Source organism: Aedes aegypti, chromosome 2, assembly GCF_002204515.2.
Source record: "Aedes aegypti strain LVP_AGWG chromosome 2, AaegL5.0 Primary Assembly, whole genome shotgun sequence".
Classification (NCBI taxonomy): Eukaryota; Metazoa; Arthropoda; class Insecta; order Diptera; family Culicidae; genus Aedes; species Aedes aegypti.
This window is the reverse complement of record NC_035108.1, coordinates 212,927,819-212,942,239: the sequence shown is the minus strand read 5'-3', so window position 1 is coordinate 212,942,239 and position 14,421 is coordinate 212,927,819. Positions and strand designations below refer to the sequence as shown.

The 14,421-nt window shown below is 37.6% G+C and overlaps 1 protein-coding gene across 9 annotated transcripts in view; it reads right to left on the bottom strand.

Annotated features, from left to right (window-relative positions):
• Positions 1-7,747: 7,747 nt before the first annotated feature.
• The window catches only part of LOC5576979 (trichohyalin), a 123,569-nt gene continuing 116,895 nt past the window's right edge, over positions 7,748-14,421 (bottom strand). For 8 of the 9 annotated variants that reach the window (XM_021843896.1, XM_021843895.1, XM_021843899.1 and 5 more), the window contains 4 exons: positions 12,026-14,417; positions 11,747-11,949; positions 10,730-10,942; positions 7,873-10,666 (listed from right to left, as the gene is read on the bottom strand). In XM_021843896.1, the coding sequence (XP_021699588.1) occupies positions 8,386-10,666; positions 10,730-10,942; positions 11,747-11,949; positions 12,026-14,417 (5,089 nt within the window). In that variant the 3' untranslated portion in view covers positions 7,873-8,385. Of the gene's footprint in view, positions 10,667-10,729; positions 10,943-11,746; positions 11,950-12,025; positions 14,418-14,421 lie in introns of all 9 variants that reach the window. The other variant, XM_021843891.1, reaches the window with a different exon arrangement.

Here is a 14,421-nt window from a genome sequence, read left to right as displayed (position 1 = left end):
TTCTAATTTATAAAAATGAGCCAATTGAAAGTTATATACACCAAACCCAGCCATATTTTCAATTAAAGATCCATCGGTGAAAAAATCTGATCATTATTTATCCCAATAAATTTACGTTTGAATAACAATGGGGCATAACGGGGATAAGCATGACAAGGAATTTGTTTTAATTCTTCAAGTAAAGATAAATCAACAATTGGTTGAAAAGAATGAACATTCATGCTATATTCATGAAAATGTACAGATAAATTTGGAATAATATTTTCTGTAGAACAATGAATAAATGAATTCAATATTCTGTTAGTAGGATTAATTTCAAACAAAGATTTTAATGTATCAATTATAGGATGTTCATTTGAAAAACAATTTATCAAAAATTTGCAATTTAATTCCTGAAAGCGATACTTGAGGGGAATAATACCAGCAAGAATTTCAATAGATTTAGTATGAGTGGAATTCATCAAATTTAGACAAATTCTCAAACAAAGATATTGTATTTTTTCTAGTTTAGAAAAATGAATTTGAGCAGCGCTACCAAAAGCAAAACAACCATATTCCATTACTGAACGAATAGTTGTTTTGTAAAGAGTGATCATGTCATTAGGATGTGAACCCCACCATGTCCCAGTTATCAAACGAAGAAAATTTATCCTTTTTGAGCAAATTTTTTGGATATATATTATATGATTATTCCACTTTAATTTCGAATCAAACCATATACCAAGATATTTATAATCAATAACTTGTTCAATTTGTTGATTATTAAGATACAAATCAATATTTATTGGAGAATGTTTCCGTGAAAATAATATGAATTTTGTTTTTTGAACTGAAAAGCTGAAACCATTATTATGAGCCCATGTATAAATATTATCCAAACAAATTTGCATATAATGACGAATTACTTCTCTACTACGACCATGAATAGAAATTACCTTGTCATCCGCAAACTGTATAAAATAACATCCATTTGGAATAATGGAAATGATGTCTCTGGTGAATAAATTGTATAAAAAGGGACTTAAACAAGAACCCTGTGGCAAACCAAAGTAACTATAATGGACCATTCTGGAAGATCCATTATGAAAAAAATGCATTATTTTGAAGGAAAACAAATTGCACAAGAAATTTGAAATAATGATTGGAATTTTACAATCATTCATTTTTGTATAAAGTAAATCAATTAGGACGGAGTCATACGCACCAGAAACATCAAGAAAAGTACTAACAACATCTTGTTTTTTATTGAAAGACAGTTCAATATGTGAAGCTAGAAGAGCTACACAATCTCTAGTTCCACGACCTTTTCGAAATCCATATTGAGATGATGAAAATATGTTATTTTTCTCAGCCCATAATTCAAGACGATTAAGAATCATTCTTTCCATAAGTTTGCGAAGACACGATAATAAACTAATAGGTCTTCTACTTTCTACTAGTGAAGGATTTTTATCAGGTTTAAGTAAACTAACTACTTTTATGGAACGCCACTCTAAGGGAAAAATGTTCTGAAACAAAAATGAATTATATAGGGATAGTAAATGCAATTTACCATCAATAGGTAAATTTTTTAGCACAATAAATTTTATATTATCAATACCTGGAGCAGTATTTTTGATAATAGATAATGCCAAATTCATTTCCTCAATTGAAAATTCGCTACAAAGATCAGGATAATAATTATATAATTGATGAGTTTTGAATGTGATCGAGGTAGGAGCAAAATCAGGGCAAATTTTTGAAGCAAATTGATCAATCCAATTTTCCGAATACTCCGAAACAGATGTAGAAGGAATATTATAATTCCTTAAATTACGAGCAACAGACCATAATTTAGTTAATGATGTTTCAGAATCAAGATTTTCAATAAAAGTTTTCCAATAGTTTCGTTTTTTATATTTGATAACTCGAGTAAACTGAGCTTCAGATTTACGATAAAGGAAATAATTGTCCCTAGTACCTGAATTTCGAAATTTTTTAAAAGCCTCAGATTTATTTTTAAGTGCAACAGTACAATCATGATCCCACCAAAAAGAATTAAGTCTTCTTCTTGTTGGTTCCAAACATAGTTTTCTAGTCTGAGATCTTTGTAAACATTGAATCAAAATGGCTGAAAACTTGTCATAGTTTTGAAGAGGAGAAAGTGAATAATCGAAATTGATTAGAGCTGTAAAAACTAAATCTGAAAATTTTGTCCAATCTACATATTTTGTTAAATCAGGAACAAAAGGTTCTTGATGAAACGGCTCATTTAGAGCAAAATGAACGATAATTTTTATAGGTAAATGATCACTACCATTTGGATCGTTAATAGATTTCCAAGTTGATTTCATGGATAAACTATTTGAACAAAGTGATAAGTCAATGCAAGAATGACGAACAGGAGGAACTGCAATCCTAGTGAATGAACCATCATTCAGAATATTTAAATTCAATTCATCAATAAGGTCCATAATTAATGATCCTCTGCCATCAGATATGTCACTACCCCAAGCTAAATGATGAGCATTAAGATCACCAAGTATGTAAAATGGAGCAGGAATATTATTTAATATTGTTTTTAAATCTTGTAATGAAAATCTTGCTTGGGGTGGAATATACAGACACAAAATCGAAAATTCCAGACCATTATGTTTTACAGATATAGCAACATATTCAATAGGTAAATCCAATGAAAAATTTAAAAATTTAAATTCGATGTTCTGACGAATTCCAATCATTACACCCCCATATGCTATGTTACGATCTTTTCGGATAATATTAAAAGATGGAATTCTAAAAACATTAGTGTTCACTAACCATGTTTCATTCAAACAAAATAAATCAATATCATTATTGATTATTAAAGCTTTTAATCTATCAATTTTTGGAATGATACTTCTACAATTCCATTGTAAAATATTCAAGTTATTATTATTGATTTGAGCCATTAGGAACAAAACAAGGTACTAATGAGGGGTCCAAAAGAATTCAATTTTTCAAGTAGACTTGCTACAAATGGCAAACATTTTTTAATCAATTTTTTCCAAAAATCGTTTAATCCCAAAAATTCTATTATATCTTCTAAAATATTCAAAATAGTACCCCCAGTATCATTACGAACATGATTTTGAGAATTATTATTATTCTTTTTAATATCATCACTTTTGTTTCCAAAAAAATCATGATTAATTTTCTGAAAACCAGGAATGTTTTGAGATTTTGATAAATTAATCGGAGGAAAGTTTTTTTCATAAGATGTTGATGGTTGAGGATTCAAATTATTATTTTGATTAATTGAATTATTAATTCTTTTCCTTTTGATAGGAGGTTTATACACAAAATTGTGTTCCTCATTTGAATCCTGAATACCAATATTTTCAGTTAATGGTTCAAAAATATTATTGGACGAAAATCCATTAGATGTTTTAATAACTTCGGAATAAGATAATTTATTTTTATTCCTAATTTTCAAATTGAATTGCTTTTGATGAGCTATGAAAACTGCACATTCCTTCAAAAAATTATGTTTTTTGCCACAATGAATACAAATATCAGAAAGTTTTTTACAATCTGATGGAGAATGAATTCCACCACATTTTGAACATTTCTGTTTGTTGGAACAAAAATGCGACGTGTGTCCAAAAAGAAGACAACGATCGCAATGCATAATTTTAGGATAGAACAACCGAACGTGAAATTTCACATTATCAACTACAACAAAATCAGGAAGAACAGAGCCTTCAAATGTGATTTTGATGCAATTTGAATGTGTGTATGAGGAACCTTTATCAGAAAATAATAATTTCGACAAACGAACACATTCCAAAATTTTAACTGGCAAAATTGCTTTATTTTTAAATATTCCTGAACCATGGTTTAAAATCTCATCACATTCCAATGATTCATCATAGATGACACCATTGATTTCACACGAGTCGCATGGAGCGTAAACTCGATAGGAATTAAAAAATAATTTGGACTCTAATAGCGCATTAGCGTCTTCTCGAGATCCAAAAATGACACGCAATTTGTCTAAGGAAATCTTTTTGATTTCCTTAACAGATTTGTAGATTTTGTAAATTTCTGATGAAATTAAAAGGACATTGATAGGTTTTTCTTTTTTGCGAAAAAACACTACAAAAGGTCCCATAAATGTCAAAGGATATGTTTTTATTCGAATGGGTTTGATTGTAGATGAAGACCCTTTCGAATCCCCATCTACTACAGAAACTACATCCCCGTCAGTTTCCATAATGGAAAAATGACGGGGTGAACGAAAACCAAATCAACACCAGGAAATAGTAAAATCAATAATAAACAATTAAAAAATAAAATTAATACTTAACAAACACCATACAAACTCAGCAACACCAGCAACAGCAATCACAAAAACGTCAAAGGCTGGGAACACTTGTGAAGAGTCTTGCAATTTGAATCTTCGACTTCGCAACCCACTTCTTTCTCCTTTTCTTCAAATCACAAAAACGTAGTAGCAATCGCCTTCAAACTGCAAAACTTCGGAAAAAAATGCACCTGAAAAAGAAAAAAAATGACAAGCGCAGAAAAAAAACCTGTAACCCGGTCAAGGCCTACTTACCGAAGATCATATTTTTCCCATAATCTAATACAGATTTGCTAGCGATCCACTCATAAAGTTTTTTTGTTGATGCAACACTATTTTTTAAATTAACCATTTGACTCGTTTTATTCTTTAACTGCGCTGAATTACGGCACTTTACGGTACTATCTTTTTAAATACATTTTAAAATGGATATTGATCTCGAAAAGTGTCCAATTCCATTGGTGCAAAAAATAAAAATCGCTTAGAAAACAACGGAGATATGCATTGTTAAAGCTGGACTTTATACTTTTTCTGGACTCTTTGTTGGAAGCGTAAGTTTTCTCCCCTGTGGTAGTAAAATAGTTGAACATTCTCAACCGAAAATATTTTTTACAACGCTTACTGTTTCTAAAGGATCAACTAGCAATAATTTTGTCTTAATAAAATGCAGAATTTATAGAATTATGCTATGAGATGTCGACGACACACTTTTAAGATTTTTTTTTGGATCCTCACCATAGACTTCATTTTTTTTGCTGAAACTGTGTTTATTTTATGGGAACTACTACTACTTTCTGGCATTACGTCCCCACTGGAACAGAGCCTGCTTCTCAACTCCACAGTTATTGACTGAGGGCTTACTATGCCAATGACCATTTTTGCATGCGTATATCGTGTGGCAGGTACGAAGATACTTTATGCCCTGGGAAGTCGAGCAAATTTCCAATCCGAAAAGATCCTCGACCGGTGGGATTCGAACCCACGACCCTTAGCTTGGACTTGCTAAATAGCTGCGCGTCTACCGCCAGTGCCGTAGCGTGCGGTTGGCCATGTTGGCACCCGCCAAGGGCGCCAGCCATCAGGGGGCGCCAAAATGCGTGACGTATCTGGGAAATTTGTTGGAGATACATATTTAATAAGTTTTTTTTTTCTGAAGTCACAGTATCTATAAAAAACAGTCATAGACTTAAACAGCGATAGAGGGCTTATGAAGCTTCACAAGCAAAGTTATGTCGTTCTTCCTATGTAATTTATTAGCAGTAAGTTGAATGCTTCGTCCATAGACAATTCCTGAGATACTGTCTTATCAATAAAAAAAAATCAATAATTTAGAAAACAGTTTTCGATAGCAATGATAAATCAGCTTATCCTCAGTGCTTACTTTAAAAATAACTATAAAATTCTAAACTGGTATTAAATTCCATTAACTGGTAGTTAAAACTGTACGATTCCATAAAACTGCCGGAAGAATTTTCAAATAACTCGGCACATCATTTCCTCAAAAAATAAGTCAGAAATATCACCTATAACCAATATCATAAAAGAATACTAGGTAGGTTAAACATTAAAAAAGGGTAAAAGTGAAAAAAAGTGGAATAGTGTATTTTTTTAACAAGAGATTTGTTTATTTCTCTAAAACAATGCTCCGAACTGACTGATAAATGTTTGATTCTGTAACATCGATTTCATTGATTGACTCTTTTACTATATTTTAATGAAACTTCGTTTGGTCTCTTTGAGTATTTCCTGAAAATAAAATCTATTACTATTTTACATAAATTTATTGTGAAAACTTTAAACTCCTTTATACAAATTTATAATGCAACTTTGACATAAATTCTTGAAAATTATTCTGGTATAATTCAAGGCAAAAGTATTCGACAACTTCTGGATTATAAACAGAATTTATCGAGTACTTTTTTGAATATATGCTGCAACTGATCCTCGTTTTTTAAGTCAACAAGATATTGTAATGAAAATTTATAGAGAATTAATGAAGTAGTGTCTTCAAATCCGCCTCTAACCATATAAACAGTAATTTCATTTGAATTAAAAAAAAATCTGAGGATGTTCAGACAATTCACATGTATAAAAGATTTGACAGATCTTGCCCAAGCCTTATCAGTAGCCTTAAAGCCTTACAGTATTATTTGAGTTTTATCATGCTATTTTTGAGAATTTTGATGAACAATAATTACAGGAAACAATCTATAATTTTGAAAATAATCCTTAATGAACGTGAACGTGCAAAAAAATAAAGTACTTTGAACAAGGGGCGCTCAAATCGCGGTTCGCCAAGGGCGCCGTGAGGCCACGCTACGGCTCTGTCTACCGCTACGGCTATCTGGGCCCCTTTTTATGGGAACCTACCTATTAAAAACAATTTCGGGACTTAAGCACAATTGTGGGATACCTTGGGCGTTAACGGGTTGAAACAGAGTGGTGACAAAGAACAGGTGCTCCGCGAGCCAAAAAGGCAAACAAAAACCCTGTTACCCTGCATAGGTTCGGGAACTCAGAATCTCCTGCGTGCCCCAATTGTGCTGGTGAGGAGGAAACAGTGGAGCATGTCCCTTGTAACATTGTTCAAGTTGACTAGGAGCAGTTTTCTTAGGCTACTTCTGCTACATGTGTTGTACTAAATGCTTTCACTGGTCCCTTTCCGAAGAAATACTGTAAGGTTGTTCCGGGAAGATGATAGTCTGAGGCTGGTTGAGGTCGTTGGTGCGGCATCCCCACTAGAGATGGGTAAAACGGCTCATTTTAATGAACGGATCCGATCCGAATCACTCATTCTAGTGAACCAGATCTTTTGAACGGTTCAGTGACTCCGCGATTCGCAACTGAACCGAGCGAACAGAAAAAAAGAGCGAATCACTCCATGTTGCGCGACATGCCTCTTCCCTTTCGTATCTTTCGGTCTCTCATTCTTCGTACATTTTTTCCCAGATACTCACGATCTGCTAGGCCGATTTCTTCTACCCGTACTAAAAGGAAGAAGTAAAATGTGCATTGTCATTCGTGTATATACGCACTTTTTCTATCTATACAAATAAAAGATAGATTCGTGGGTAAGTGGGCGGGGCATATCAGTTGTTTGGCTGTGTATGCTGAGGGTGCGGAGCTCCCCAAAAAAAGAGCCACGGATCCTCGTTCTTTTGAGTGATCTGGATCTTTCAAACGGCTCCGATTCTTTTTGCCCAGCTCTTATCCCCACACTCCCTGAGTCACCTTCTCAGGCATCTGTTTGCATATTTCCCCCTTGTAAAAAAAACATCAGAAAGATGAAGAAAAAGAAATAGAATGTTGCTACCACGAACAAATAGAAGCTTCACAAATTCCATCCAAAACTTTCTGCTGTTGGTTCGTTGATCATAAGAAACGAAGAAGAAATGAATGTCATGTGGGTAAATGAAGTGACCATTTATCTTTGCCAAAAATGTTTATTCTTTCTCTATCGAAATGTGATTATGGTACAAAAACAAATAAATTAACAATGAAGGGTCGGATATCCAGATCTTTACTCCCTATTTACATTCTTTGACTAGCATTGAAACTCGCAGGTTCTCAAACCATGTGTGCTCTTCCTTGAAACTCGCATTATATTTTTCGACACTAATTTCTACTGTACACTAGTTGTCAAAATAAGAAATTAGATTATCTTCATCAAAAAATTCTAGTTTTTTTTCCCTATGTTGCAGTGTTAGATGGTGCAGAATCGATTAACAATGTGCGAGTTTATGTGCGCAGAGAAAACTGACTACAGTTTTAGGTAGTAGAATAGAATGGCGAAATTAATGTGATTTAACAATTAATGATCGACTTCTAATGTTTAGTAAACGCTCAAATGCATATTTTAAAAACAATTTAAAATTAACGATGTTCTAGGATTAACACGATGCGTTACAAAAGATAACAATTTCATATTGATGAATTGAAAACAAAATCTATGAATAGTTCTAGCTGTGTGTGAACAAGTGAGTATTCGTATCCAAAAAACAACAAGGGTGTCGATGGGGACTTCCTATTCGTAGTGTAGGTGGTATCACAAAATCATTGAGTTAGCGTCCGCTGTTTCCTGGTGGATTAAAATAATCCCAATGATGATGGTGTACGGACTGTTCTCCGCTCATTCCGAGGGCCATAAGGCCGGCAACAATTACAATTAGAATGATAAGAGCAATATGCAAATCGCGTTTGTTTTCGTCTTTGCTACTTGCTCGCAAAATAGTCATGAGTTCATCTCCCGTTTCTCGGATGGAAGTTCCACATGCTCGGATCAGTTGACTTCCCAAAGCCGGGATCGATGGCTCAGGTGAACGTGTACCGTGACGTTGCTTTCGTGGCTCACGTTGGAGCTCTTCTTCAGAAGTTGATTCTCTTCTAGACCGATGATGTCTTCGACGACGGTGTGGCGTTTGTGGATAAGCTCCTTCATCATCGGAAAGATTCCTGGTAGGATAGAACGGTTGTGGTGGCAGAGAGTAGGGTAGATACTCCTGGTAGGGAAATTGAGCGTTTATCGGTATCTGAGGAGTTATTCTTGGTAGAGGTGGACGTACTGGTGCAGGTGCAACAGCTGGCTTCTCTTCAGAAGCTGCTGTTTCGGGTACAGTTTCGCCGACTTCTGATGCGAGTTCAGAATCGGCAACCTCTACTCTCTCCTCGGCAGCTGTTTCGGAAGGTGCAGTCTCACTAGCCTTTGTTTCTCTGATTTGGCTCTCCCTCATCTTGCGTTCAAATTCCTTGAGTTTTATTATCTCCGCTTCTTGAGCCCGCAACATTTCGGTTTCCCGAATTCTTTGGATTTCGGTTTCTCGTGCTCGTTGCAGCTCAGCATCTCTTGCACGTTGTAGCTCCGCCTCACGTGCACGTTGGATTTCAGCTTCTTGAGCTCGCTGTTGTTCGAGATCTCTCAGACGTTGATGTTCCAGTTCCATCGATCGCTGTAATTCTAGTTCACGTAACCTTTGTTGTTCGAGTTCTCTCGCTCTTTGCTGCTCCAGCTCTCGTGCTCTCTGTAACTCCAATTCTCTAGCGTGATGAAGCTCTCGTTCTCTTTCTCGCGCTTTTTCCAGTTCAATTTCGCGTTCACGAAGGAGTTCACGTTCTCGCTCCCTCTGAAGTTCTCGTTCCTTCTCTTGTTGCTGAAGAAGAATTTGCTGTTGCTGCTGGGCTAATAGCAACTGTTGTTGTTGCTGTTGCTGCTGCTGAAGTAGCGCCATTTGTTGCTCTTGCTGCTGAAGAATTTGTTCTTTGAGCTGTTGTGTTTCATGTAGCTGTTGATTCTGTTGATCAAATAGCATTTTTTGCTGTTCTTCTAGTTTTAGTTCTTGTATCAATCTTTGTTCCTCTTGCTGTTTTCTCAAATCTTCCATCTGTTGTTGGTGAAGTTGCTCCAATTCCGCAATGTGTTGTTGTTCGTTCGTTCTAAGACGTTCTACGATTTCCTCGATGACATTTTGTGGTATTTCGATGCTTGTTGGGATGTCTTGAGTAGATGAGACCAAGGATCGTCTTCGTGGAGGTGCAGAGGGTCTCGATTGAACAGTTCGTACGTCTTCTCTTTGTACAGTTTCTTGTACGATCATTGATTCAATTTCTCTTAATTTTGGGGGTTCAACTGTTTCAACTTCAGCTTTAGGATCCTCAATAGATTTTTGTGATTTCTTTGAATTATCAGTAACCTTTTCCTCAGACACGTATTTTTTCACTAGTTCCGCTATAAATTTATCATCGTCGATATTAGCCAGATCTTGTTCGGTAAGATTTTCACTACTCAAACTTGGCACGATTTGAGAGGCAGATGGAGCTGAAACCCTTCGTTCGAATGTCATCGCAGAAGGTGTTTCTGGACGACTTCCATGAAGCGATAAGGATGATGTAGAATCTCTGAACTTCTGAATATCTCGCATTAAATTGCTTGCTTCTGCCAGTTGACGAGCTCGATCAATTTCGGCTTGTTGTTCTTCTTTCAGAATCTCCTGAAGCGTTTTACTCGATTTACCGATTGTATCCGATATTTCAATATCCAGTTCAAAGTCTTCGGATACAGGATCCGTTTGAATGGCTATTTCTACCTCTTCAATCACCCGTGGTTCTATTGTGTCAAATGTAGTTATTCTTTCGGCCCCGCCATCGAAGTCAAGTCGGTCATCATGGTCGAACTTGCGAGGTTTTCTAGTATCCCTCGGTGGACGTGGTGGAGGCGGCAACGGTCGATCTTTCATCTTTTTAACAACCTCGCCAGATTGAAGAGTTTCGTGAAGTTTCACGTGATTTTCTACCGCTTCTATGTCTTCATATTGGGTAATGTCATCCTTGCTGATGCTCGGAAGTTTCCTGGAAAATATGGGCAGAAAGTATTTTATACAATGTTTTACTGATTTAAAAAATAAATCTTACGTGGTGCTCTCATTCAGGCTTGAAATAGATCTACCACGAGGTGGTCTGTTGGGACTGATGGTACTGTAGTTGCGAGATGGCCGGGCTGGTGAAATCGAGTGGAAGTTTGGTAGAGTGTTGAACTGCCGTTGATCACCCAGAGAACGAGTCGATTTCCTACGGCGAATCGGAGCTGGTGGACGAGGCGGAGGATCTTTTCGTACAGTTGCGTAGCTGGAAGACAAAAAAACGTTTATCAAAATGATATCTAAACCGGATGAGATGTTCATGAATCACATGGAACAATTTTTAGAATTCTCTGGCTTCATTCCTACTCTTTTCCAGGCTTTTTGAAAAGAGATCTGCTACCGGATCTCTTTTAGAAACTCATTCACTATTTCAATGCAAGTCTCTACAAAGTCACTATTTTTAATGGAACATCTCCAAAGTCTCTCGAATTGTCTGAAACTTCGCAATATGAAGCGTTTCAGTGCGACGCATATTGTGGTCAAATATGAGCTCTGTAGCTTTCAAAAAAACCTGCTGCCGAAGGGAATCAAAAGTGACAAAAATAGGATCCGGTTCCCTATACGGAACGAAACGAAATATAAGAATGAATTAAACAATAAGCTGTAGGTGTTGCTGAAGAAATCTCTGAAGTAAATCCCCAATGTATCCTTAGGTAAATTCCTGTTTGAAATTAAAAAAAAATTTGATCGAAAATTTAAAAGGAAATCTCTAGAGCCATTGCTGAAGAAATTACTGGTTGAATTCTTAGAGATGTTCTGAACCGGAATCTCAGAAGAAATCGTAGGGAAATCGATAAAAGATTCACTAGATAAATTGCTGGAGGACTTGGGACTTTGAAAAATTTCTGAAGTTATACACATTAATGACACGTTTCAGAGGACGGTTATGTACTTTGAATAAAGCACAGCACTAGACAACGGACAAGAATGCTACGCCCAGTGTTATAGTTGAATTACGTTCCTGACGAAAATTCTAAAATGTTCGCATGATTGTGCTTTCTTAACATACCCATTCGATTCAGACATATCAAGAGCGAGCTTCACCAAGGCATTGTCTTCGGCTCCGAAGATGTAGGACTCTGCTCCTCTCGAGGTTCTATCATCATCCATGAATTTTGAGAGTTGTGATCGTGACCGTGATCTTCTAGGGGTAGGTATAGGCGTTGTGAAACTTTCCTCCTGGGCCAACGGGACGTCGGCATTGAAAATGTGCTGTAATTTGTAACAATGGTGTGGATTATCTGATTGCTAGTAATATTTAAAACACTATAGAAACAAATCAAAGTACCGTTTCGGGTCCTAGAGTAAAGCTATTGTAAATGGGCTTTGATGTTAAACCGTTTCCGAATGGGGTGAGATCTGATGGCGTGACATCACGGAAGCGCTTCTTGCGGCGTCTAGGTGGCGTTGGTGGTACGGCTGTACCGGTCAGAGTGAATCCATTACCAACGCTTTCCTCATCCATGAAATGCTCTTCTCTTTCAGTGCGGATCTCCGGCTGCTCGATGCTATACTTACGATCTCGGCCGTAAAACTCCACATCCTGATCCTCCTCCTGTTGGTACGAATCGTACGGTACCTTTTGGTGATCATCATCAAAATGTTCATCATTAAATGATTTTTTATGCTTTCTCATGGGGCGATCTGGAGGGAATGTCTTGAAAAAGTCAGCTTGTTTGCGGAATTCATCAGTGAAGCTTTGTTTGTTAGAGATATCATCAGACTCAACACTTGGTTGGTAATAGCGTCCTCCTGCACCATGTTCAGTGCGGTATTCCATACTCATTCTTTCACTAGCATCTTGTTCGTCGTCATAGTATTGGTCATATCTTCCCATTTCTGCTAATGCATTCTTTGGTGTGCTCAATCCTTCCTTAATGGCTGAGCTTATATATTCACCCATTTGAATATTATCTTTGGAAATTCCTTTTTGTCGGAGGAAGAACTCATCATCATCAATTTCTTCTATAACACCCTTACGCCGCCGTATTCCGGAACTACCAGACGATTGGCACTCTTTATTCGAATATGGAGTTGTAGAACGCATGTCATAGTCCTTTTCCGAATGTTCTCCAACTGGTTCACCCAGGAATCTTGCGCGATCATGCGCACTTAATCCCAAGGCCTCACTTTCCCGTACCGTACGGAGACGGTCTTCCTCATCCAAGAAGTCGAAGTCATTGCTGTTCATATCGATATTCTGGCGAATCTTCTGACCAAGTGAGCTTGCCCAAAACTGTTTTTCTTCTTCTGATGCAAGATCAGACTCCTGACGCTCCATAGGTGGCTTGCGCTTCATAAACTCGTCATGTCGTGCAGCAGACAAAAGATGAATCTCTCGATTTTCTTTATCATACTCCTCGAGTTGCTTCTGTTCAGCGGTGACAGCCAATTCCGGTTCATCGAATTCTGCCCTTTCCAGGCGCTGGCGCATTCGTTTCTCGACAGATCCTTCGCGTTCTCCAAGTTCACTTCCGGTGAAAAAGCGTGTGCTACCTGCATCTTCAGATGATTTCTCTGCCCAACGAGAGACAAAACCAGTGCCCTTTGCACGAGATGTCTTTCCCGCCTTGTTGAACTCCAGTGGCGGAGGTGTAGAAGCTCGAACACTAGCATTACTTGGCGCTGATTTTTGGCGCTTGAATTTGTCCAACAAGCGAGGGTATGTGCTGAAATCGGTGTAGTTCAGCTTCTTTTTGGTACCTGTTTCATCAGTAGCAGAGGGTGCCTCAATCTCGGATGGCGATGCAGCACTTGTAGCACTGGAGAGTACAGGTTCTTTCATGGACTTGCTTCGTTGGATTTTGATAGTTCCAATTTTTTCAGGCATTTTAAGTTTGGAGAAATCTGGCTTTTCTGTCAAAAACTTTGGCATTTCTGGGCGCTTAAACTTGGACATGTCGGGAGTTTTGAGCTTTGGCATTTTTGGTTTGGAAATTTTGGTGAATTCGGGACGTTTGAATTCCGGCTTATGTATTTTTGGCATATGGATGTTTTTGATTTTGCTAAAGTCTGCGCCTTTGAATTTCTTCTTGGTGGTTCCATTTTCCGCTGTAACTTCTTCGGTTTCCGCATCTACCGCAGCTTCATCGCTGGCAGCAGGAGTAGGCTCTATTTCACCAGTCTCTTGTTCTGCCTTGGGCTCTGCAATGGTAAAGTCCAGCCTTTCGATTTCGGGAGTAGTAACAATCTCCGGAGAGGCCAAAGGAGCGACGTCTTTATCTTTCTTAATGTTGATGTTGGTCATTTTGTGTTTGAACTTGTCAGTCTGTTTGCGTAGCTTCTGATGCAAACTCTTGCTGCCTTCTTGTGCTTTGACCATAGCATTTCTGCTGCTTTCTTGTGCCCGGGCCATGGCCTTCTTACCGCTCTCTTGGGCTCGAGCCATTGCTGACTTGACTTTGCTAGTCTTTTCTTGTGCAGCCGCCTCAACTGGCTCGGAAATTTCTGCTGACGCTTGCTCTACGGAGGGACGGTTGAAGTAACGATCCTCGATGTCCTTTTGAAGTTCTTCCATGCTGATCGTATCGCCGTCATCCACAGGAACACGGAGCGACGAGGTGGATAATTTTCTCTTCGGGTCATCGGTAGGCAGTGCCAGACTACCTTTCGCTGCCGATGGTTTTGCTTCAGCAATTTTGTCGTCAACTGGCTCACCGATTGGCTCATATTCGTGATCACTGA